The 25404-nt window shown below is 44.2% G+C and overlaps 1 protein-coding gene across 1 annotated transcript; it reads left to right on the forward strand.

Annotated features, from left to right (window-relative positions):
- Positions 1–2611: 2611 nt before the first annotated feature.
- LOC136711565 (zinc finger protein 135-like) lies at positions 2612–24657 on the forward strand. The gene is made up of 2 exons (XM_066687900.1): positions 2612–3473; positions 21764–24657. The coding sequence occupies exons 1-2, from the start codon at positions 3182–3184 to the stop codon at positions 23122–23124; spliced, it is 1653 nt and encodes a 550-aa protein (XP_066543997.1). The 5' UTR covers positions 2612–3181; the 3' UTR covers positions 23125–24657.
- The last annotated feature ends 747 nt before the right edge of the window (positions 24658–25404 follow it).

The following is a 25404-nucleotide window of genomic DNA, read 5'->3' on the forward strand; positions in this document are numbered from 1 at the left end:
AGTATTCTTCCATATTCCCACAGAGTATGGGCCACTTAAATAATAACCACAAGGAGATATTAGAGTTCCCAAAAACATTGCTACCCAAATTTATCTGCTGTATATGATACATTGTTTTTAACTGTTTTCTTTAATTCAGTATGAATTTCACCGTTTTTTTATATTCTCCTTCATTCCCCTCTCTGTGCAGGTGCTATTGTATTGTGTGTGTTGGCAGGGAGGCCTTTTGTCAGTGTGTTTCTCCAGTACAGTGTCAACTCTGTCCCTCTCATTCCAGGAGGAACTCAAGACTGTTCTGGAGCCCCTGCAGACCTAGCTGGAAGCTTGATCAAACTGTGGAACACATTAAGGTAATCCTGCCATAATAAACAATTTAAATGATAACAGACTGACATGATAAAAATGCACAAAATGTTTTCCATTCCAGACCCAGGCCCAGCAGACAGAGAGGCAGATTAAGGAGGAGTTGTTCACCCTGGACAAGGGTGTCCACTAATAAATAAATAATAACAGTGACAGGACACCACTCTACACCTTTAAAGACACATTCACTGAGAGGCTGTTTCCAGTCTTCTGTCCTTAGTGCTTGAAATTTATATTAGAAGAACTTTATAATTTATTCTGAAATATATTGAGAGCCAATGAAAGGAAGCTGGTATTGGAGTAACTGTGACCCTGTTTTTTTGGATTGGTTATAATCCTAGAAGCAGTGTTTTGAATTAGACAAAGTGCAGAAATTAGTCTATTTGTGCCACTTGAAAGAAAGAATCGCATTGCAATAATAACTGATTTGTATTAGTTTCACATTAATGTACTGAAAGATAAGGCCTTAATTTAGCAATGTTTCCAAGTTGTTTTGTGTTGTTCTATTGCTGTCGAAGGGTCGCAGAAATCCAGAGAGAGCTGCACCTCCAATCAAAAGTTTTTTATTACAAGCAGCTGCAAGGAAGAGGTTCAAGAGGCAAACTACAAACTACAAACTACAGGCACTTTTATGCAGACCAGACAGGAGAGAAAGATAACAGGACCCACATGTCTGTCCCGTGATGAGTGGAAGTTTGGTTTCTGCCTTACAACTCATTAGGATTAACCATATATGACCAAGCAATAGGAAATTTGAGGTATGAGTATATTAGGGGGCCTTGTGTGATGTATTAGCCCAAAACTACTGGTAAGAACTGTTTCTTATCAGACCCTGTTCTTCTGGATATTTAGGTTGAACTATGGCACAATAAGGAAGTAACCTTGTTCACAGACACACAGGGAAACACATGCAGTTCTTCTATCCCAATAATATCTTATAACTTGGCCTCTTGCTTTAATATCTCCTGTTTAGATGGCAGGGCCCTGTTTGCAATTTGGCAGTGTTTTTTACATTGACAACGCTTTTGGTATAGATACAAATCACACACTGGGATTCAGAGAGGGCTGTGTGTTTTCCATGAACTGTCAGTTTACTGTCAGTAAAGAAGAAGAATATGTCTTTAACTGGGACTCACCTCACTGGCACCCAGTTGCCCAGATGCAGAGAGGCATGTAAGTGAGAAGGGCTGTGATGCGTCACAGATTAACGTGTAAGGAATGTTGAAGTTCTCCTTTTGCAGTCTCTTCTGCAATCACAGCAAACATCATCACCGAGCTCTGGGACTGAACTGACTGGAAACCCCAAAACCTTCAGCTTGTGTGAAACTGCAAATCATGTCCACATCAAACAAGCACATTCACTTCAGCAGTCAAACACTTACAATATGATGGACACACAATACATGTCAATAAAGACAGGAGGCCTCTTGGATGAAATCTTAATTCTACCTTTGTAATTCAATCACATTTGCACTGTCTATTCATACAGTATCCTGGGTGGCTGTTCTGAAAAGGGATGATGCACACTGTCATGAATTTATCATGACTTCCTCAGTAACAATTAAAGGACACCTATTGCAATCAGCCTTCTGTTACACGGTCAGCTTTCATATTAATTATTTTAGTATTTATTAATTCAACTCACTTAGATCTTCAATTTCATCAAGTTTCTTCAGTTTCAGACTGCATTCCTCCTCAAGCTGCTGTATTTTCTGATTTACATATTATTTGAGAAGCTTTGAATCTTGATTAATAATGGTTTAATCTTCAATCGTGACCTTTGGGTCTTTATTCAGGACCCCCAACTCTTCACACATAACATTCACACAAAACGAAATAATAATTAGAAAGCAGAATAACTGTAATTATTACAGATACTATACCAAATGCCAGTTTCTAGTAACATCTAAATTGCTAAAAGTGATGCTGGCCAAGTTTTACCTAATTGGTACCCCTTAATGAAACTGTGCACTGCGCTATACTAAAATACTGAATGGAGATGAAGGATTCAACTCAGGACATCATATTTGCAAAACATTATTATTATTATTATTATTATTATTATTATTATTATTATTATTATTATTATTATTTTATTATTATTGGGAGAAACCCTTATCCAGGGCAACTTAAAAATATAAAATATAAGCGCAATACAACGTGTAAAAATACAGTGCAGTTCAAAGCTTAAAACATTACAAATTAAAATTTACAAAATACAGTGCAATTCAAAGCATAATACATTTGACAAAACATGCAATCTTTGTAAAAGAACAACACTATATCTGACACCTCAAACTCTCTGAAATAACTCTAAATTCTGATTACTTGACGTATTCTCCACATATCTACTGTTAAACAAATGGATGCTGTGATGCCCGAATTCCAATTTACTGGACGAGTACTGTACTGGACAAACATTATAAAGCATGACATGAAGCACAGAGTTGCTATTATTATGTATTATTATGTCTATGTATACGTACGAAGTGACTGGCATTCAACAAGCATCTGAAAAGCGTTACAGAGGACAGAGGTCATATTATGTAGAGAAGTACTTTAATGCTATCTGTCTTTCTCACCCCACCAAGATGGCGCTTATCTTAACATAATAAGATGGCGTCACTTCCTAGTACTGCTAGTGCTCTGTTGGATTAGGGGGCGGGGCTTGTGCTTCATTTTGAACCGAGGGAAAGAACAACAAATGCTTCACGAGCTGCATATAGACACAAGTATCGTGTCTCTGAATAGAAAGTGAATTGAACTGAGGTTGTTTTATCCGTTATTTGCGCCTGTCCTAATAAAATCATAAATACAAATGTCCCTGTCCGTGTCTCTGAACGCCCGTCTCTCCTCGGCGCTGGCCGAGCTGCTGAGAGCCGCCCTGTGGGAGATCTGGAAGGCGGTGGAAGAGACGGTGTCGGAGCACCGAGAGGAAGCGGCCCGCAGGGACAGAGACAACGAGGCGCTGAGACGGAGGCTGCAGGAGCTCATGGTGGCGGGAGAGCAGGCTGTGTGTAACTGGCGCTGCGGAGCGGACGGGCGGCCGGAGAAGAGCCCCGGAGACGGGAAGGGGGAGTGGGGCAGCGGACTCTCGGGAGCCGCCGAAGGTAACTACATTACAGACAGTTAGTCGGGAGAGGAGTCGGGCCACGGCTTCACTTGCGCACCGTGCAACAGCAGACACACCCACAAGCTGCAAAACTTCACCTGCTAAGAAACAATATTGATAATAATAATGGTCTGAATTATTTCTCCACTTAATTCTGAGAGGAGATACCATGACTCATGTTTTGTCTTCGTAAAAAACTCGTTGTTGTTATGTAACATTGTGCGTTCTTGTAGCGCAGCATTTGCGCAGTTCTGTGCGAATCGGCTGCGTTCTTGACGTCTTGTGGCGGCGTTCTAGAGCTCTGCAGAATTCCAACGATCTCATTGGTGGAGCCGCGGAAATCTGCGCTACTTGTGCCGGCAGAATGGTGACGTCACGATCTGTGCAGACAGCGCTCACTCTTTGAACACAGGGACATTTAGCCTAATTAAGCAATTAACGATCTGGATAGAAAAAGACCTACAGACCCTGCAGCTCTCCAGGACCAGTGCAGTACCATCTGCAGTACACTAATCTAGCAGTGTGAAGACAGCTTTGAAACGAAATTCTAATACCTAATCTAAAAAGCACTTAAAAACACTTCATATTAATGTATTGCAGTGTTGCATGTAATAATAAGTACACATTTTACTATTCATATCTAATAGCATGCCATACACTAGAACAATATGACTCCATGATAGCTCCAAAACGTTTTCCTTCTCCAAAATTACCTTGATATGTTATATTTATAATAAGGTGGGAGAAATATTGAATTTTCTCATTGTTTATCTTCTGGCATTAAATCCTATAACTCCTGGCATTTTAGCCACACCAGCCCATCTTATACCCAAACCACAAACAACCATCCAGCTGTCCTCTTATTGGTTTATGTCAGATGGTCTAGAACTATCCTCAGTTGCTTTCAATTATGTTGTAATTATTTTAATTATTTTTAAAAATGCCTAAATAAAGGTTCAAAACCAGGTCTGTAAATATAATAGCAATTATCAATGAATTGTCAAAATTATCTGATGAAGGCTTTGATTTTATCTTGCAGTCTGCATTTCAGAAGGAGCATAGAGTAACATCTTAGTTGAATATACTGTTATGTGCAGTATCCATATACACACACATACAGAATTAGATTGCTGTCAAAATCATTGTTCCTACTCAAGATGTTTCCACTTGTACAGCAGCTCTTTTCCAGGTCACACCACCTTATTTTATCTTCCCTTATTTTCTGTGGGCTTTTTTAGGGGCTTTTCTAAAGAGCAGGGATGGCTAACACTGGTCCTGGAGAGCTGCAGGGTCTGTAGGTCTTTTTCTATCCAGATCGTCAATTGCTTAATTAGGCTAAATGTCCCTGTGTTCAAGGTATCCATTAATTGGTAATTTTGAAAGACCTGGAAAACCTGCAGGATTGTGGCTCTCCTGGACCATGGTTAGCCACTCCTGCTATAGAGAGTTAGTAACTTGTAATTTGCATATATTTCCCAGACTGCACCACTGCCAACATTTAAGAAGTTATTCTGCAAAACGAAATATCTTAAAAGATATGGTTTAGGACACTGTAGCTTAAAATACACATTTCAGTGGTGTGCCTTAAACAGTAGGAGGAAACCAACATGTTCCCCTTACTCTGTAAGTCAAACCATGAGCCTAATGTTAATGCCATGGACCTGGGCCCTCGTTCTGTCTGTCAACTGTTATCAACTCTGGCTTCTCTTCAGCTCGTACAAGCCTTTCGCCTTTTACTAAAGACTCTCCGCCCTCTATCGGGAGGAGCAAGAAAAGATCAAGGTCCTTTCCAGGGTCCGCATCATGGAGGACGATGAGAAATGCAGCCGCTTCTTCTTCAAGAAAACGAAGGAGAGGCGGCCTGCAATGTCCTCCATGATCGACTCCTCGGGGCAAGAGGTGGAGGGCAGAGAGGCTGTTGAGACAGTGGTGCGGGATTTCTACAGGGAGTTGTATGACCAGAAGGTGGTGGATCAAAATCTGATCCATCACTTTCTGTCCCTGTTGGAGTCCCGCAATGAGGGGGACGAGGAGGAGGAGGAGGATCCAGAGATCACCACCACTGAACTCTCCCAGGTGATAAAGAGTCTTAACTCTGGAAGGACACCGGGTCCCGATGGGATCCCTGCTGAGTTCTATAAGATCTTTTGGGAGGTGCTTAAGGAAGATCTGGGCCAGGTCCTGGGGTCGATGTACAGAGAGGGCAGATTGGCCCCTTCGATGAAGAAAAGTATCCTCTCCCTTCTTCACAAGAAGGGAGACCCAAAAGATCTGAGGAACTGGCGGCCAGTCAGCCTCCTGTGCACCGACTACAAGATACTGGCCAAAGCACTGACGCTCCGGCTGCAGCGGCCACTCCCTCAAGTCGTGGGTCCCGACCAGGTCTGTGGTGCCCGGGGGAGATCGGCGGCCGACAACGCCATGCTGCTCAGGGATGTCGTGGCCTACTCGAACGAGAGAGGGCTTCCCCTGGTCCTAATCAGCTTGGACCAGGAGAAAGCCTTCGACAGAGTGGGCCACGAATACCTGCAGCTTGTTATGGAGAGGATGGGTCTCGCTCTTGGCCTGAGGAAGTGGGTTAAGATCATCTACAGCGGCCTAAGCAGCAGGGTCCTTGTGAACCGCCACCTGACCGAACCATTTCCGGTCAGGTCGGGGGTCCGGCAGGGTTGTCCCCTGTCGGCCCTGCTGTACGTCCTCTGCTTGGAGCCGTTCATGCAGGCGATCCGCCGGGACGTCCGGGTGACAGGTTTCCATCTCCCGGGTTCCGGCGGAGAGCAACTGAAGGCCCTGGCCTATATGGACGACGTGGCCGTGGTCTGCACGGACGCTCCGTCCGTGGCCAGGGTCGAGGAACTGCTGGACGGCTTCTGCAGGGCGACGGGGGCCGCTGTGAACAAGGCCAAGAGCGAGGTCTACCTCTCCAGGGCATGGCCTGTCGGCCGGGGCCCGCCGACCGTGTTCCCTGTGAAGCCGTTTATCAAGGTTCTGGGGATCACGATCGACGGGACCAACACGGGCACCCGGAGCTGGGAGGAGGCCATAGCAAAGGTCCAAAAGAAGATCCACGGCTGGAGCACAAGGACCTTGACGATGGCTGGTAAGGTGCTGGTCGTAAAGGCCATCCTCTTCCCGATACTCCTCTACGTAGGAATGATCTTCCCCCCAGACAAGGGTATCGCAAAACTAGTGACCCGAATTATATTTCGGTTTGTCTGGGGGAGCAAAATGGAGAGGCTGAAAAGAGTGCAGATGGTGAAGGGTACCCTGGATGGAGGCAGGGGGGTCCCGGACGTTGTGCGGCTGATAAAGGCGCAGGGGCTGGCCTATGTGGTTAAGAACATCCAGGCTGCTGGCAAGAAAGTGAGTTTCATGAACCGCTTTTATTTTGCCAGCAGCCTGAGACCATTCGGCCTCTGCGCCATGGACAACACCAGGCCGCACTCGTGGGATCCCCCGCCGTTCTACAGGGCGCTCCGAGCCTTTGCGCTCGAAGTAGGCCTCCATAAAGTCGTGCTGGCCTCCTGGGATTATAAGACCATCTGTAGTCAGATGAGATCTGCCCAGGAGACCAGCCGGATAGAAGATTTCCCTCCCGAAACCTGCCGGTTTATCTGGGCTAACGCTACGCACGTTTGCCTCACGAACACGCAGAAAGATGTCTCCTGGATGGCTGTGAGTCGGTGTCTCCCCACCCGAGTGTTTATGCACAGAAGGGGCATAGCTCCTTATGACACCTGCCCCTATAAGGGTTGCTTGGGGAAGGAGACGGAGGCTCACATTTTTAGTGAGTGCCCCTCCGCCCACAGGGTCTGGCTCCTGTTTTCTCCGTTCCTCCACAGGTTCGCCGTTCCTGCGCGGGCGACCGCCCAGCAGATCCTATATGGTCCGGCAAGGGGAATTTCAACATCAACCCTGAGGTGCTGGTGGCGTGTCGTCTGCGCAGTGAAGCAGGCACTGTGGGAGGGACGGAACATCTGTTTGTTTAATAAGCAGGAGCTGGACCCGATCGTCATCGCGCGGAGGGGCATGGTGTTTGTAAAAGACTACGTCAATCTGGAGGTCCATCAGAGGGGCAAGGAGGAAGCCTTTAAGAACTGGCGTATACAAGATCTGGGGGAGCTCAGGATCCCATGATGGGACCCACCTCCGGGGACGGTTAGTTCCCCCTGCTGGAGCCCGAGTCCAAGATCTTTTAAAGATCTTTTAAAGATTTTATGAATGATTGTTTTTAAAAGAAGATTTTAAATAACAAATCTTAATTGTTTTTAAAGACTTAGTTGTTTTTAAATCACAATTGTTTAGGGTTTCTGGTATAGTTTTGTTATATTTTTTTGTCAAATACATTGACCGTTTTGGGTTTAATTTAAAATGCATTAGACTTTTTTGTTTGTTTTTTATTTTTACTTTTTAATTGTTTTTTTATTTTGTCTATTGCATTTTCTGTTATCTTCAATGTATTTGACTTTTTTGTTGGTGTGCAGTTTTTGCTTTTATCACGTTTTGTTTATTTGATTTGAGCACGTTTATTTTAAAGTTTATTGTTTTAGTTTTGTTAAAAAAAAAAAAAATCACAAGATTTTAAAAATTTTAAGTGATTTTAAGAATTGATATTTTAAAACGTTTTTAATCATAAGTATTAAAAATCGAATTGTTTTTATTGATGAAATGTAAAAATACTAAACCCAATAAACAGTATTTTACTAAAGACTTCTCCAATAGCGAGAGAAACCTTTGTCCAGCAGGGGGCTTTTTGAGCTGTATCTGACAGTCTTTCTTTTTTCCTTGCAGGGAGCTGATCCATCAGGCCAGACCAGACGAGACGGGGAGGTGCCGGTTGACAGAGCTGCAGAGTCCTGGGTCCTTGGAGCGGTCCGGAGGCCGAGGCGAGTGGAGATTGGGACGGACCGGGAGCGACAGGGGACCTAGCCAGAGGGGTCGGAGGACTCCTCACGGAGTGGGTCCCATCCAGAAGCCCGGCCGACCATCTACCCGGAGCCCGGCCTGACCAGGACTGCTCCCCGCTGACGTCACCAGCCAGGATCCAGGAGAGGCCTCGGATTCCAGGGACCGACCAGGCCGATCGGCAACGTCCCTGAGGGAGGCCTCCTGCAGCCAGGGCCCGGACTTCTCCCCGCAAGGCCCGCTCCCTGCAAGAGCCCCGGAGGTGGAAGCTGCTCCCCAGCCAGGTGGACTTGCCCCGACCTCCGGATTGAGAGCCTCCCGACCCTTCTCCAAGGTAGGAAAGTGCAGCATGGCCCAGCGAACCGCCGGTGTGAGGCGCCATAATGCGGTGCGCTTCAGCCGTGAGGCTGGAGCCGAGACCGCGGCCCTCACCCGGCTGGAGTTCAGCAGGTCCGTGCTGCAGAGGGGCCTGGGCTTTGCCCCTTCTGAGCTGAACTGCGTGGTAAAACTGCCTGGACCTAGGGACGTGTTCGAGGTGAGCTTTAAGAACCCTCAAGTGCTGGAGAGTTTTTGGAACCTATATAGGGAGAAAAAAGACAGCATGCCCCTGAATGACTTTGTGGTCGACGCCCTGACGGATAGAGAGATTAAAATTGTAACTATTCAGTTTTACAACGAAGCAGTGGCAGAGTACGACGTAGAAGTATGGCTGAGGAGACACTGTGAGATCCTGTCTGAAAGTAGGAGAGTTAATGATGAGGATGGGGTCTGGACCGGTGCTCGGCGGTGGCAGGTGCGCCTGCAGGTGGAAGTGGCCGCCATCGGCGGAGTACGCCATCTACCAAGCACCGTGGTTTTAGGAGCAAATAGGGGGCTTGTCTTTTATCATGGCATGCCCAAATTATGTAGGAACTGCGGGGCCCTGGGTCATTTAGCCGCAGCCTGTACCGTAGTTAAGTGCAAGGTCTGCGGCGGGGAACATCAGACCAGGGCCTGCAAGCAGGAGAGGGCCTGCAACCTGTGCGGTGGGGGAGGGCACCTCTTTAGGAATTGTCCCTCCTCCTATGCAAATAGGGCGCGGGCCCTCGGGGGTGGTGGAGAGAGAGAAAACCAAGCGGAGGCTCCTCCAAAGGTGATACCCCAAGATGGGGGTAGAGAGGAAACAATCCTCAGGAGCCTCATAGGCTCCCTCTCTGACTCTGGGTCAGAAGTGGAGGCAGAGGGAGAGTGGACAGTGGTAGCGGGGAAGAGAAGGAGGGCTGAGAAGAGGAGCATGGGTAGGGGGGGTATGATGAAAAAGAGGATTCATTCTGCAGATTCTCCCCCCCCTGCCGGCTCCTCCCCCGCTCCAGAGTCCCCTCCCTCTAATTTTTATACGCCCCACTCTGACTCCGGAGAGGAGAGTGGTGGGCCTTCTCCACTGCCCCGAGTGGGCAGCCTGGTAGATGAGAGGCCCCCTAGAAATAACATTCCTCCTGCCCCACAACTGAGACTCTCCCAGGGGAGGGGTCAGGTATGCCCTCCCGGCAGTAGTGGGAGAGCCGCAGGTCCTCAGGAGACGAGAGTCGGCGCCAGTGTCCTTTCCCAGAAAGACATCAGGGACGTGATGGCAAGGTCACTGGCGCTGGGGGAGGAGGCCTGCGGCGGCAGACAGCCGGGAAGGGAGAGACCACCCCCTCCCCCACCATTAGTTAAAAGAACGACTAGCGGGGTCTATACAGTTTTCTCCCCAGTTGTACATAAAGCCTCTGCCCTGCCATCTGTTCGTCGGGCCTCGGCCTCAAAGGAACCAGGGAGAACCTCCAGCACCACGGGCCCTGAGCCCAGTGGAGTTTTGCCCGCCTTACCGGGTGGCGGGAGCCGAGCCCCCCCCATAGTCTTCCTAGAGGATCAAGCGGTGAGGCAAATGATTGAAATGATGGGTGCTAGCGCTAAGCTAGGTGAGGGAGAAGAGAGGAGTGGGGAAGAGAAAGGTTTCTTTACATGATTGTTACGGAGCGGGTAATTGCCCTCACAGCCATTATGGCATTAACTATTATTTCAATTAATGTGAGGAGCATTGCTGAGGTGAAAAAGAGGACCGATGTTTTAAACTCTCTGGCTGGCATGAAGGCGGATATTATCTGTTTGCAGGAGTGCGGCATCCCGTTCCAAAAAGAATACAAAGATCTCCGGGACACTTGGACCCTAGGAGAATCCTTTTGGTCGGGGTCCAATGTGTCCCGAGCGGACGGGATTGCCGTACTCCTGAAAAACCCCTTCTTAATAGTTAAAACATTCAAGGTTATAGAGGCGGGCAGACTGGCCAGCCTCGATTTTAAATACAAGGGGGCTGTATTGAGGCTGGTCAATGTCTATGCCCCCACCAGCCAGAGAGAGAGAGTCCTCTTTCTCCCTCAGCTACGCCCGCTCCTGATCGGCACCTTGCCAGTTATCATTTCAGGTGATTTCAACTGTGCTCTGAGGGATGTAGACCGGAGTAAGCCCCGTAACGATAGATCCAGCAGGGACCTCGCTGCGTTCGTGGAGGACTTTGAACTCTGCGACGCAGGTCGGGACCTGGTCCCCTTGTTCACCTGGGTGAGTTCTTCTGGCTCCTCCTTCTCCAGGATAGATCTCGTCCTCCTCAGCAAGCCACTGGAGAGGACCGCCATGTCTTCGGAGGCGGTCTTCTTTTCAGACCACAGGCTCCTGACGACAGAGGTGCTCATTCCGAGCACACGGGAGTCGGGGCCTGGGGTCTGGAAGCTCAACACCTCTCTGCTCGATTACCCTCGTGTGATTAAGACCTTTAGCAGACGCCTCGAGGAGTGGAGGACCCTGAAGGACCTTTTTGATTCTCCCATAGAGTGGTGGGAGATGATGAAGAAAAGAACCAAGGGCTACTTCATTCAGCTGGGGAAACGGAAAGCTCGCGAGAGGCGGGCGAGATATTCCCATCTAAACGCCCGCCTCCAGCGCCTGAGTCTTTTACAGCTCAGAGGCTTCGACCTAGCTGAGGAGGTGGCCCGGGTCAAACTGAGTCTCTCCGCCCTCTATCGGGAGGAGCAAGAAAAGATCAAGGTCCTTTCCAGGGTCCGCATCATGGAGGACGATGAGAAATGCAGCCGCTTCTTCTTCAAGAAAACGAAGGAGAGGCGGCCTGCAATGTCCTCCATGATCGACTCCTCGGGGCAAGAGGTGGAGGGCAGAGAGGCTGTTGAGACAGTGGTGCGGGATTTCTACAGGGAGTTGTACGACCAGAAGGTGGTGGATCAAAATCTGATCCATCACTTTCTGTCCCTGTTGGAGTCCCGCAATGAGGGGGACGAGGAGGAGGAGGAGGATCCAGAGATCACCACCACTGAACTCTCCCAGGTGATAAAGAGTCTTAACTCTGGAAGGACACCGGGTCCCGATGGGATCCCTGCTGAGTTCTATAAGATCTTTTGGGAGGTGCTTAAGGAAGATCTGGGCCAGGTCCTGGGGTCGATGTACAGAGAGGGCAGATTGGCCCCTTCGATGAAGAAAAGTATCCTCTCCCTTCTTCACAAGAAGGGAGACCCAAAAGATCTGAGGAACTGGCGGCCAGTCAGCCTCCTGTGCACCGACTACAAGATACTGGCCAAAGCACTGACGCTCCGGCTGCAGCGGCCACTCCCTCAAGTCGTGGGCCCCGACCAGGTCTGTGGTGCCCGGGGGAGATCGGCGGCCGACAACGCCATGCTGCTCAGGGATGTCGTGGCCTACTCGAACGAGAGAGGGCTTCCCCTGGTCCTAATCAGCTTGGACCAGGAGAAAGCCTTCGACAGAGTGGGCCACGAATACCTGCAGCTTGTTATGGAGAGGATGGGTCTCGCTCTTGGCCTGAGGAAGTGGGTTAAGATCATCTACAGCGGCCTAAGCAGCAGGGTCCTTGTGAACCGCCACCTGACCGAACCATTTCCGGTCAGGTCGGGGGTCCGGCAGGGTTGTCCCCTGTCGGCCCTGCTGTACGTCCTCTGCTTGGAGCCGTTCATGCAGGCGATCCGCCGGGACGTCCGGGTGACAGGTTTCCATCTCCCGGGTTCCGGCGGAGAGCAACTGAAGGCCCTGGCCTATATGGACGACGTGGCCGTGGTCTGCACGGACGCTCCGTCCGTGGCCAGGGTCGAGGAACTGCTGGACGGCTTCTGCAGGGCGACGGGGGCCGCTGTGAACAAGGCCAAGAGCGAGGTCTACCTCTCCAGGGCATGGCCTGTCGGCCGGGGCCCGCCGACCGTGTTCCCTGTGAAGCCGTTCATCAAGGTTCTGGGGATCACGATCGACGGGACCAACACGGGCACCCGGAGCTGGGAGGAGGCCATAGCAAAGGTCCAAAGGAAGATCCACGGCTGGAGCACAAGGACCTTGACGATGGCTGGTAAGGTGCTGGTCGTAAAGGCCATCCTCTTCCCGATACTCCTCTACGTAGGAATGATCTTCCCCCCAGACAAGGTTATCGCAAAACTAGTGACCCGAATTATATTTCGGTTTGTCTGGGGGAGCAAAATGGAGAGGCTGAAAAGAGTGCAGATGGTGAAGGGTACCCTGGATGGAGGCAGGGGGGTCCCGGACGTTGTGCGGCTGATAAAGGCGCAGGGGCTGGCCTATGTGGTTAAGAACATCCAGGCTGCTGGCAAGAAAGTGAGTTTCATGAACCGCTTTTATTTTGCCAGCAGCCTGAGACCATTCGGCCTCTGCGCCATGGACAACACCAGGCCGCACTCGTGGGATCCCCCGCCGTTCTACAGGGCGCTCCGAGCCTTTGCGCTCGAAGTAGGCCTCCATAAAGTCGTGCTGGCCTCCTGGGATTACAAGACCATCTGTAGTCAGATGAGATCTGCCCAGGAGACCAGCCGGATAGAAGATTTCCCTCCCGAAACCTGCCGGTTTATCTGGGCTAACGCTACGCACGTTTGCCTCACGAACACGCAGAAAGATGTCTCCTGGATGGCTGTGAGTCGGTGTCTCCCCACCCGAGTGTTTATGCACAGAAGGGGCATAGCTCCTTATGACACCTGCCCCTATAAGGGTTGCTTGGGGAAGGAGACGGAGGCTCACATCTTTAGTGAGTGCCCCTCCGCCCACAGGGTCTGGCTCCTGTTTTCTCCGTTCCTCCACAGGTTCGCCGTTCCTGCGCGGGCGACCGCCCAGCAGATCCTATACGGTCCAGCCAAGGGAATTTCTACATCTACCTTGAGGTGCTGGTGGCGTGTCGTCTGCGCAGTGAAGCAGGCACTGTGGGAGGGACGGAACATCTGTTTGTTTAATAAGCAGGAGCTGGACCCGATCGTCATCGCGCGGAGGGGCATGGTGTTTGTAAAAGACCACGTCAATCTGGAGGTCCATCAGAGGGGCAAGGAGGAAGCCTTTAAGAACTGGCGCATACAAGATCTGGGGGAGCTCAGGATCCCATGATGGGACCCACCTCCGGGGACGGTTAGTTCCCCCTGCTGGAGCCCGAGTCCAAGATCTTTTAAAGATCTTTTAAAGATTTTATGAATGATTGTTTTTAAAAGAAGATTTTAAATAATGAATCTTAATTGTTTTTAAAGATTTAGTTGTTTTTAAATCACATTGTTTAGGGCTTTTTAGGTATAGTTTTGTTATATTTTGTTGTCAAATACATTGACCGTTTTTTGGTTTAATTTAAAATGCATTAGACTTTTTTTGTTTGTTTTTTATTTTTTCCTTTTAATTGTTTCTTTATTTTGTCTAATGCATTTTCTGTTATTTTCAATGTATTTGACTCTTTTGTTGGTGTGCAGTTTTTGCTTTTATCACGTTTTGTTTATTTGATTTGAGCACGTTTATTTTAAAGTTAATTGTTTTAGTTTTGTTAAAATCACAAAGATTTTAAAAATTTTAAGTGATTTTAAGAATTGATATGTCAATGTTTTTAATCATAAGTATTATAAAATCGAATTGTTTTTATTGATGAAATGAAAATACTAAATCCAATAAAATAGTATTTTACTAAAGACTTCCGTGGAGAGGAGCGTTGATGAGTTTCAACTAATTTTTTGACAGCCCTGCTTCATAGTGGGGCTCATCTTGCTGGTCAATAACAGACAATGAAAGTAATGCAGTGTGTGCATGCGTACACGGGCCTGCAGTAGAGGTGCTAGGACTCGCCCTGTCGGACGTATAGTGCGCCAATCCTGCAGGTGAGCTGACGCATCCCCTCATTAAGCCGTTTTACTAAAGACTTCCGTGGAGAGGAGCATTGATGAGTTTCAACTAATTTTTTGACAGCCCTGCTTCATAGCGGGGCTCATCTTGCTGGTCAATAACAGACAAACTAATATTGTGTGTGCATGGAATATGTTATTTAAAAACTCTAAAGTGTGTAAATAAATCTATGCAGATTTGAAAAGAGTATAAATTGCCCAACAATGTACTATCAGGTGTATTCCTGTATCGCACGACAACACCAATTCAGATAACCAACCCACAAAAAATAGAAACCGCACGCATAGGGTACACAGTCTCTGTGACGTGGCTTTGTGACGACTATAACGTGCGATCTGAAATCACACTCAGATTACGTCACAGGCGTGCGCTTTGAATGGGGGAACAATTCGACGCGGGCGTTTATGCGCATGCGTCGAAACTTTTAAATGTTTATATTATTGGTAATTAAAATGTGGTGAAAAACATAAAGCACTATTCGGTATTTTATTATTCATCACATTGTCGTTTGGTGTTAATTTAATTGTATAATATAAATGGAGCAAAAAAAATGGGTATAGCCTATATTAGCTATGTGAGAAGTCTAGCTATTCCGATTTATTTAAGTCTATCCAACACAAAAATTGAAAGCTTTTCAGTTCTTCAGTCACTAACTGCCGTCTGAAGGGAATTGTCGTCTAATTACTGGTCAATCATTGTCATCTCATCCCACAGCCTTTCAATCTTGTTAAGAAATAAACTGGTCTTTGTTGTAGCTAATAATGTGAAGAAGGCGCACGGTTAACAATAATGTATTTATTTTCCTAAATTAAACGTTGTCTTAACTCTCACATAAGAAAACGTGAAGCACCTGCCCACAGTGAATTTTAGTTGTTGTTGCTTATTTCTAATAGAAAGCAATCGTCCGATTAACCACTAGAGCCGGGTTTAACTGATGTATCTGAGTTTAGGTGACTCTACCGTTAGATCTCTCGATTGTTTAACTTATTCATTTATTCAATTACCATTTATACCGATTCGTTTTTAAATTCATAATCAGCCAGATGTGTTGATTCCTTAATTGTGAATTAAATGAACAGAAGAGGCAGCATATACATCTTCCAGCAGTAGAATTAGAACTACAATATCTCGCATGGGTAATAATGCGAGAATGCACTATTTCTCCCACTTTCAATTATGATTATGTTAACGCGTTGACGGCGTTTGGTGCTTAATTTATCAGCTCAGCAGACAAGTATCTCTGATCAGATGTTTATTATTCGCAACTTTGCCTTAATTAACTCTTTTTGATGTTATTTATCAAACACCCTTAGCCTTGTATATATTACAACAATTATAAATTATAGTAAATTCAATATACAGTTTACAACAATATACAGTAGCATTGATTAATTTTGAATTAAAATCAACCACAACAAAGTGCAGAGTTACATCTAATACTGCTAGCTATGAACTGGGAGTATCATTCCATTCTCGAACAAATTAGAACAATTATAATTACGTTTCTGTTTATTATACATAATTTAAATGTAAATTGGGGTAATGCTTTTGAGATTAGTTAATACTTGCTTTTTGGTTAGAGAACAACCACATGAATACCGTAGAGTTATTACGGAATATTATCTAATAAAGGTGACATTACAAATTACAAAAATAATGTAACTCAATTAATGGAAACAAATTATCAAATTTGAATCAATTATTAAAAGAATTGCAGCACACCACTAATAATGTAATGCATGACTAAATAAATGTCCATAGCTTCAGTTGCTAAATCAATGCAGGTTAACTAATTGAGTTGATTAAAGGAATCGGGAGATTATTAATCGCTAAGTGGTTTATTGGGCAGACTACATGACCACCTGGAGCCAAAGAATGAAGTGCAGCCTAAGAAAGATGGTCTCCTAAGTTGTTCTGTACTGTTTGGAAGTCTAATACATACATTTAAAGTGGAATGAAATGTAAACACAACATTTAAGCCATCTTTCCCCATTGATTCAAGGCAGCAGCATTACTCTGTTTCTGTAAATTGCTTTTGAATTAGACCCCAAGTCTGAGTGTTTATTTCATTCAAGATAATACTAGCATTGTTTTAATCAATAAGTTATACATAGGTTATATATTAGTTAAACCTACAGTGCCTTGCAAAAGTATTCACCCCCCTTGGCATTTTTCTTATTTTGTTACAGCCTGTAATTTAAATGGATTTTTATTTGGATTTCATGTAATGGACATACACAAAATAGTACAAATTGGTGAAGTGAAATTAAAAGAATTACTTGTTTTACAAAATTCTAAAAACTAAAAAACAGAAAAGTGGTGCATGCATATGTATTCACCCCCTTTGCTATGAAGCCCCTAAATAAGATCTGGTGCAACCAATTACCTCCAGAAGTCACATAATTAGTTAAATAAAGTCCACCTGTGTGTAATCTAAGTGTCACATGATCTGTCACATGATCTGTGCGATCTGGGGGGGTGAGCCGCCGAAGTGCGGTTGGGGGGGCAGGCAACACCAAGCAAGTGGCACCATAAAGACCAAGGATCTCTCCAAACAGGTCAGGAACAAAGGTCTGGAGAAGTACAGATCAGGGTTGGGTTATCAAAAAATATCCAAAACTTTAAACATCCCACGAAGCACCATTAGATCTATTATTAAAAAATGGAAAGAATATGTCACCACAACAAACCTACCAAAAGAGGGCCACCCACCAAAACTCCCGGACCAGGCAAGGAGGGCATTAATTAGAGAGGCAACAAAGAGACCAAAGCTAACCCTAAAGGAGCTGCAAAGCTCCACAGTGGAGATTGGTATATCTGTCCATAGGACCACTTTAAGCCGTACACTCCACAGAGCTGGGCTTTATGGAAGAGTGGCAAGAAAAAAGCCATTGCTTAAAGGTAAAAAATAAGCAAACATGTTTGCTGTTCACCAAAAGGTATGTGGGAGGCTCCCCAAACATATGGAAGAAGGTATTCTGGTCAGATGAGACTAAAATTTAGCATTTTAGCCATCAAGGAAAATGCTGTCTGGCGCAAACCCAACACCTCTCATCACCCCGAGAACACCATCCCCACAGTGAAGCATGGTGGTGGCAGCATCATGCTGTGGGGATGTTTTTCATCGGCAGGGACTGGGAAACTGGTCAGAATTGAAGGATTGATGGATGGATGAATAGTTATGCATGCTACAAGTTATTTTTTTTGTCTTATTTCTTGTTTGTTTCACAATAAAACATATTTTGCACTTCAAAGTGGTAGGCATGTTGTGTAAATCAAATGATACAAACCCCCCAAAAATCCATTTTGTTTCCAGGTTGTTAAGGCAACAAAATAGGAAGAATGCCAAGGGGGGTGAATACTTTCACAAGGCACTGTATAATAAAGGCTTATAGTGTTGTATTATTAGCAGATATGTTTATATTTTTAACAAAAAACTTTTAATAGAGAGTATTCTTTGTGGTATAATAGCAATTCAAAAGCCTTGCGAGATTAATTACAAACATCTAAAAATAAATTGATTAGAATCATATTGAAGGATCATCACAGGACTCATCTTGATACTAACCATTGTAATAAGCTGAATTGGCTTAGGGTTGAACAAAGGGTCTTTAAAAAGTATTTTAAATGTTTTTAAAGATGTACATTACAATAATACGTAGGCTAGTTTGGCAAACCTAATAACCACACGGTATAGATATATGGTAGGGAGAACAAGCATAAGTGGAAAAGGGCTAAGTGGGAAGGTGGTTGATTATGTGTTTCTGTTTTTGTTGCCTCCATGACTGAATTTGTGGTTGGGAATCCCGTGAGGTAATGTAGATGTATACATTTTGTGTGTGATGTATTTTATGCTGTAATACTGTATAGGAACAGTTTAACATGCTACGTGTGCCTTTATCTCTGTTGGCTACTTTCTTGAGGACCACAATGGAAATGTAATTTGACTTTGTCTTTTAATCTTCAACTATCTTTTATAGATGTACATAATTTCAGTGTTTCTCCTACCAATTAACAGGACAATTTGCCATGTTGAAAACCAAGCCACTGGTATTTTCTTCCATTTAATGTGACGAAAACATTTTTCTCTTATTGATATGCTGTGTGACAGAACAGACAGAACGCAGCAAATAACTGACATTTCTGTACACACTCCTTCCAGTATGCTGCAGCATAACATAATATAAATATTACACTTACCTTGATACAGCAGTAGCAAGAATGTGAAATTGTATTCTGCCAGGTTTTTTCCAATTTCAAAGAAATGTCCCACACCATTTGTTGTGTTGATGAATTATATTGTGTATGCCTTAATTCATATTGAATGTTTAAGAAAAGCCTACAGGTGTCCCTTGTTATATGCAATCTCACTTTACGTAACATGATTTCATAAAAATTGCATAAATGTAATACTTAAATATTTAATTTATATGTGTATAACGTGGTTAATTGTGGTTGTGTTTGGCTTGTTGCACAATCACAGTGCAAGTACGTCCTTGATTAGGCAGCAGGAAGCAAGGTCATATTCTTGTAGTGCAGATTTCCTCAGTTCTGCACAGATCTGCAGAATCCCACTGATCCCATTGGTGGAGCAGCGCAGATCTGCAGAAAGCTGCACTACACAAACGCAACCAAACTCTTCTCTGCAGCTGTAGAGCCAGAAGCATCACAAAACAATATCACACTCAAGAAGTTACATTCAAATATTGTTGATCCATAAAACAAATGATCACACAGATGATTTTGAACTAATTTAAGACATTGGAGTTCATGACATTGTGTGTTAGATAGATGTGTGAAAGTGTTACATGTACATTTGTGGTGAATATAAACCAAACTGAATGACATTATACAATCCTGAGTGTAAATGTCTGACTGTGAAGGGCTCTTTAAGAACATTAGCATATGCAAGAGGTTGAGCTCATAAAACCATAGCAGAACGAGAGGGTAGCTGACTTCCTGGTCCGGGTGATTGGGTGATTGACTTAAAAAATAATATCTCGATATTTTTAGAAGTTTGGGTGATACATGATATATATATCTATTTCTTGTTTTTCTCCAATCAAGCTATAAAATAAGACCAGAGGCATTCAAACAACAAGTCTTTCTTTAATCATTAAATAGGCCGATGCAAAACTAACAAATACCACATGCAGGCTATCATGGTAAATATGATTTTTGTTTTACCTGACTTAGATTAAATACCTGAGTAGGTTTATATTAAAAAAATAACAATACAAAAATGCCTATTATGCCTGTATAAACAATGCGCAAAATAACAAATACTGGCTGTCAAACTACATTTTGATGAAATAGCAAGGAATACACTAAAGCCTGCAGAATTGCAACACATTACAGCGCATGTGTTGGCTGATTACTATTGCTTGTGTTGTTGTTATGGGATATATATATATATATATATATATACACACACATATACACAGTATTATTTACTGTCACATAACAATAACACAAGTAATAGTAATCACGCAACACGTGCTGTAAAATGGTATAGATTCAGGTAGATTTACCACAGCCGGGTTTATAGTGGCGCATTTAACATCTGTTAGACAGGTACATTTCTTCTTTGATTGTCGCGTTTCGATTCTGCTTACCAGTACAGCTCTGTATAATGTGACAATAAATCTTAATCTTAATAAAAAGAAAATGAAACATTCTGCATTTGTTTACATTGCTTTCCAATTTATTAAAAAGCAAACCAACTTTATTATTCTTTAATTTTATACAAATTATATCAATCTGTTGAATCCAACTTTTATCTGTGTATGGATTTTTCCCCAATAAGTCAGACCGATGAACCAGAAGTATGTGAAGATAGAAGTTTATTGCAATATAAGCAGCTGTTGGAAGAATGTGATCACAGAGGCGGTCTCTATGACAGCAGATTCTTAAAGGCACTTTACACACACACATATTTATATGATACAGTACATGATGTGACGGACTCTCTGCCAATCTCTTCAGACATGTCAATTTCTTTAGGACATATTACAGATCTAGATCTAGGCAGACATGGAATTTGTCGGTTATCATAACTCATATTTTGGACAGTTTCTCTTGAGAACCACAGAGAAAAACAACTCTGGATACAGATCTTCCTAATTTTATAGAAAGCACGTCAAGTACAGACAAGTATAGACAAGGACAGGGTGGTTAGGTCATAGTTATTCACATAGACTCCACATCTTTAACTTCCTTAAACAGGAGGATTTTTAGAAATCAAAACTAGTTAACCCTTTTAGCCCCAGGCTCTACAAATCTAATTTATTGGGGGGTCAGGGGTGCTTGCAGATTAGGCTTAGCCCGGCGACGAGAGCTGGGCGGAACATGTGCGCTTGTGCTTTAAAGTTTCTTTTGGTTATTTTTTTGTCACTTACACATATGTTTGTACATATGGCTGTACTGTTCCTGCTGACTGAAAGTGATCCACACTTAAGGTGGGACGAGACATCGCTGTACTGTTCCTGGTTATTAAACGCGCTCTAAGCTTAAGGTGGAAAGAGACCTTGCTGTACTGTTCCTGCTTACTGAAAGTGCTATACTGCTGCAATGCTCAACCCAGCTGCACTGCTCCTGTTTACTGCTACTGTTTTACTGCTCTTCTGACGAAAGGTTTGACTTTGTACTTTTATTGTGTGCGGTATGGTTTGGCTCATGCTTCACGACTCATGAATCAGAATTCATACTGAGAATCGGACTTGGGTGATTTTGTTTTCCTTTTGCTGTTTACTTTCTTTTCTGCATATGTTTTGTTTTCTCACTTTGTTTATTTTTATTTCAGATGTGTAACCGTATTTGGTTTAGCTTTTCCTGGTGAATGTCAGCAGAGTTAAGTAAAGTCTGACTACTGTGGTGGTACAGGTTACAATTTATTTTGTGTGTCCTGGTGGTGGGTTATATGTAATTGATTTGTGATTTACGTGGTAGGCGTACTCTACCTGGACCCCGAACAACATCCTTATTGTTTCTGTTTATAAACCGCCACACATTTACATAGCTTTTGCTGTTGTGACTCTTTGCTTGATTCAGAGACTTTCACATTGACAATGTTTTTGATATACAATACATACATTATACACAGTGCCTCGATTGGTATTCTGACCTGTAGTAGTGGCCTGTCCTCAGAGCTGCTGTTCTCATTGCTGTTCTCCTGTCTTGTCTCTCCCTTAGGAGCTGTAGAGGCCAGCACTCTCCCTGACTCTGGAGAAAGGGCTTCCATTGAGGAACAGCACTGTGGGCAGGAGTGGGGCTGCACAGAGTCCATAGCTACTGAAGACAAACAGGGGCTGAGTGAGCAGCACAGGCACACACAGACTGAAGAGGAGCTCGGGGAACTGGAGTCTGGCCACATGGCAGAGCCGCAGACTGGGGTTTTAACACAGGGACTTAGGACACTGGGATCTGAGTGTGGATCCAGTACTTCTGGTTCTGAGCTGGACTCTACCATGGCACAGTGTGAGCCCATTGTGGTGTCTGAGCACATTAAAACAGAGGACGAAGAACTGGAGTTAGATGCACATATTCTTTTGAAAGATGGACTCTGTAATCTTAGACTGGAGAATAATACAGGAGGCCTTAGTAAACTAGATCCTGAGCTCCCTGAAGATGAACCATGTGAAAAAAACGAATCTGTTGCCCTGAGGGAGGAGCTCAGTGCAGGGAGTGACAGTGCAGTGAGGTTTGAGAGCCCATCATCACAGCGCAGATGGCTGTGTCCCAGATCCTCTAGCTCCCACACTCACCCCTCACAACAAATTCAGAAATGGGAGAGCTGCTATTGTTGCTCTCAGTGTGATAAGACTTTCATTAGCACTGGAAGCTTTAAAAAACACCAGTGCATTCATACAGGGGGAAGTCTGTTTTGCTGCACCCAATGTGGGAACAGCTTCAATAAAGTCAAATATCTTAAAATTCACCAGCGCACTCACACAGGTGAGAAACCATACTGCTGCTCCCAATGTGGGAAGAGCTTCAGTCAGGCAAGCAACCTTAAATGTCATCAGCGCATTCACACAGGGGAGAAACCATTCTGCTGTTCCCAGTGTGGAAAGAGTTTCAGTCACGCAGGAAGCCTTCAGTCGCACCAGCGGGTTCACACAGGTGAGAAGCCTTATTGCTGTTCCCAGTGCGGGAAAAGTTTCAGTCAGACAGGACACCTTAAATCTCACGAACGCATTCACACGGGAGAGAGACCATACGGCTGCTCCCAGTGTGGGAAGAGCTTTGGTCGTGCAGAAAGCCTTCAATCTCACCAGCGAGTTCACACAGGAGAGAAACCCTACATCTGTACCCACTGTGGCAAGAGCTTCAGTCAGGCAGCAAGCCTTAATTATCACCAGCGCACACATACAGGAGAGAAGCCATACCGCTGCGCCCAGTGTGGGAAGAGTTTCATTCATTCAGGCCACCTGAATTCTCACCAGCGGGTTCACAAAGGAGAGAAACTACACTGCTGTTCCCAGTGTGGGAAGAGTTTCAGTCATGCAGGAGGACTTAAATCTCACCAGAGGGTTCACTCAGCAGAGAGATAACATAATTGTTAAGCGAGCAGGAGGTGAGACCAGAAACATAAGCCAACACAACACAACTGGTTAGGGCTCTGAGCACAGGGTTGTGGGTTCAACCCCAGGTGGAGGACACTGCTGTTGCCTTGAGCCAGGTACTGTATTGAGATTGCTCCAGTACAAACCCAGCTGTAGTGGCTAATTGTATGTGAAAATAAGGGTGTCTGAGAAATATAATAAAATAGTATAGGGAACACAATGGGGAAAATGTTATTTTACATTTTAAATGATTTATAGTTCTCAAATTTGTAAAAAATGTTAACTACAGTACATTTTAAAGGCTTACTTATGCTTAGAGTTTAGTAACTTTTAATGTTTTAGTATTAATCACTGTATACGAGTGCTCCAAATCAGATTATTATTTATAATGGTGCATTTGAAGCCCGATTTGGTACATTAAAAATTCCTATACCTCTTCATAGTACAACAACTACAATATCTAGCCATGCTGTATGCATTGGGGTCACAGCAGGCAATCACAAGTATACTGTAAAATTACAGTGACATGAAAATGAATACATAATACCATATTATGTCATTAATTGAAATGTCATTAGCAGTGGTGGGCAACCTGCACCCCATCTGGGCTTCTGATTATGGCCTGCCAATTATTTTGTTGCCTTTTGTCCCTCCATATGAAAATAACAAGCCAGAGTCGCACACATTTTCTGATGCCATCATATGAAGAGAACATCTTTTAAGACGCTGGTGATTGTGGAAAGTTAAACATAACTAGCTGCAATACTTCGGCAGGTAATTAGTCCTTAACTTTGTCATGGATCACTATGGGTTTAAGTTGCATGATAGAGAAGAAAGAGAATGAAGTGCAAAATCAAAAGATACAGAGGAAGATGCAGCCAAAAAGTGTTTTATAGCCTGTATATGTTTTGTTCTATTAGGAATTTCACGCAAGGTTTCAAAGTTCAACTGTCCATTGTGTTCCACTATCAGATCTAATTCAAGTGGCAAATGCCCCTTGGAGGCTGGCAGCATTACCTGTGATGATCAGTTTTGTGTAATTGTGTTGTCGGTCTGCTCTCTCTTCAAAGGCAGCAACACTATGTTCCCCAATGTGAGACCCAGTGAAGCATCTGTATTGCAAAAGTTATGGTCTGTGTTCACTGTGGACTCCACCTACCACCAATCCCTTAAATCCTCATTTTCAAAAATATAACAGCAAAATAAACCTGACTGCTGCTGTGCACACTGTACTGCATCAGGCGGCACACTCTGTGAAGAGTGAATCTGAGCGTGAGATGTTATTACATGGTCTTGGCTGACATTCCCCAGGTTACTGTGTTCTGCTGTGTTTTTAATGAAGTATTACTTTTTAGTTATTTTTCTGCAGTTCTGTTATATGTATGACTGATAACACATTTATAATGTTTATAGTTTAAAGTTCATATTGCTCTCCTTTGTTAATTATTACTATGTTTTGTGGATTCTGTTATTGAGTCTATGGCATTAATCACCTCTGAAAAATAAAAAAATAAAACCCTATGTCTGCTGCAGTTATTTCAGTTTTTCCAGTAAGATGGTCTAGGTCAGTGGTTTTCAAACCGGTCCTGGAGTACCCCCTGCCCTGCTGGTTTTTGTTCCAACTGAGGTCTTAATTGCTTAATTGAATAATTAAGACCTAACAAAGCAGTATTCCATTCAGTTAAGTAATTAAGACCTAGGTTGGAACAAAAACCAGCAGGGCAGGGGGTACTCCAGGACCAGATTGAAAATCCCTGGTCTAGGTTATGGTTACTGCCTTTTCTTGAGTACTAGACATGTCTGTCAGTGCTTTGGCAATACTGATGCCAATTACTCATGCCGATAGTTTTTTTTTTTTTTTTTTTTTTTTTTTTAATGGGGCAGATAAAAGCAGAGCAGAATTGGTTGAGAGAATTCAGCTGTAGGGAGGTGTGCAGGCAGCCTATAGCAGCAATTCCCAACCCTGGTCCTGGAAGAGCCCCAAATCTGTTGTTTTTTGTTCCAATCAAGCTCTCAATTACTTAATTGAACCCTTACTTTAAATAATTTGCTTACATTTTACTTTGTAAATTGTGTAAGTTATAAAAAGTTTGTTCCGTAATAAGTTAATTGTACAATTGTATACTTATTAAAAGCCCTACTGTTTAAAATAATTAAAACGCTCTGATTTAAGAAATTAGTTAAAGTAAGGTTTCAATTAAGTAATTGAGAGCTCGATTAGAACACAAACCAGCAGGGTAGGGGCTCCTCCAGGACCAGGGGTGGGAA

Source organism: Amia ocellicauda, chromosome 16 (assembly GCF_036373705.1).
Source record: "Amia ocellicauda isolate fAmiCal2 chromosome 16, fAmiCal2.hap1, whole genome shotgun sequence".
Lineage (NCBI taxonomy): Eukaryota > Metazoa > Chordata > Actinopteri > Amiiformes > Amiidae > Amia > Amia ocellicauda.

Excerpts from the sequence above, each read along its gene's own strand:
- LOC136711565 (XM_066687900.1), top strand. The coding sequence starts at position 3,182 with ATGTCCCTGTCCGTGTCTCTGAACGCCCGTCTCTCCTCGGCGCTGGCC. Across the intron at positions 3,474-21,763 it reads ACTCTCGGGAGCCGCCGAAG|GAGCTGTAGAGGCCAGCACT; the intron begins GTAACTACATTA and ends TCTCTCCCTTAG.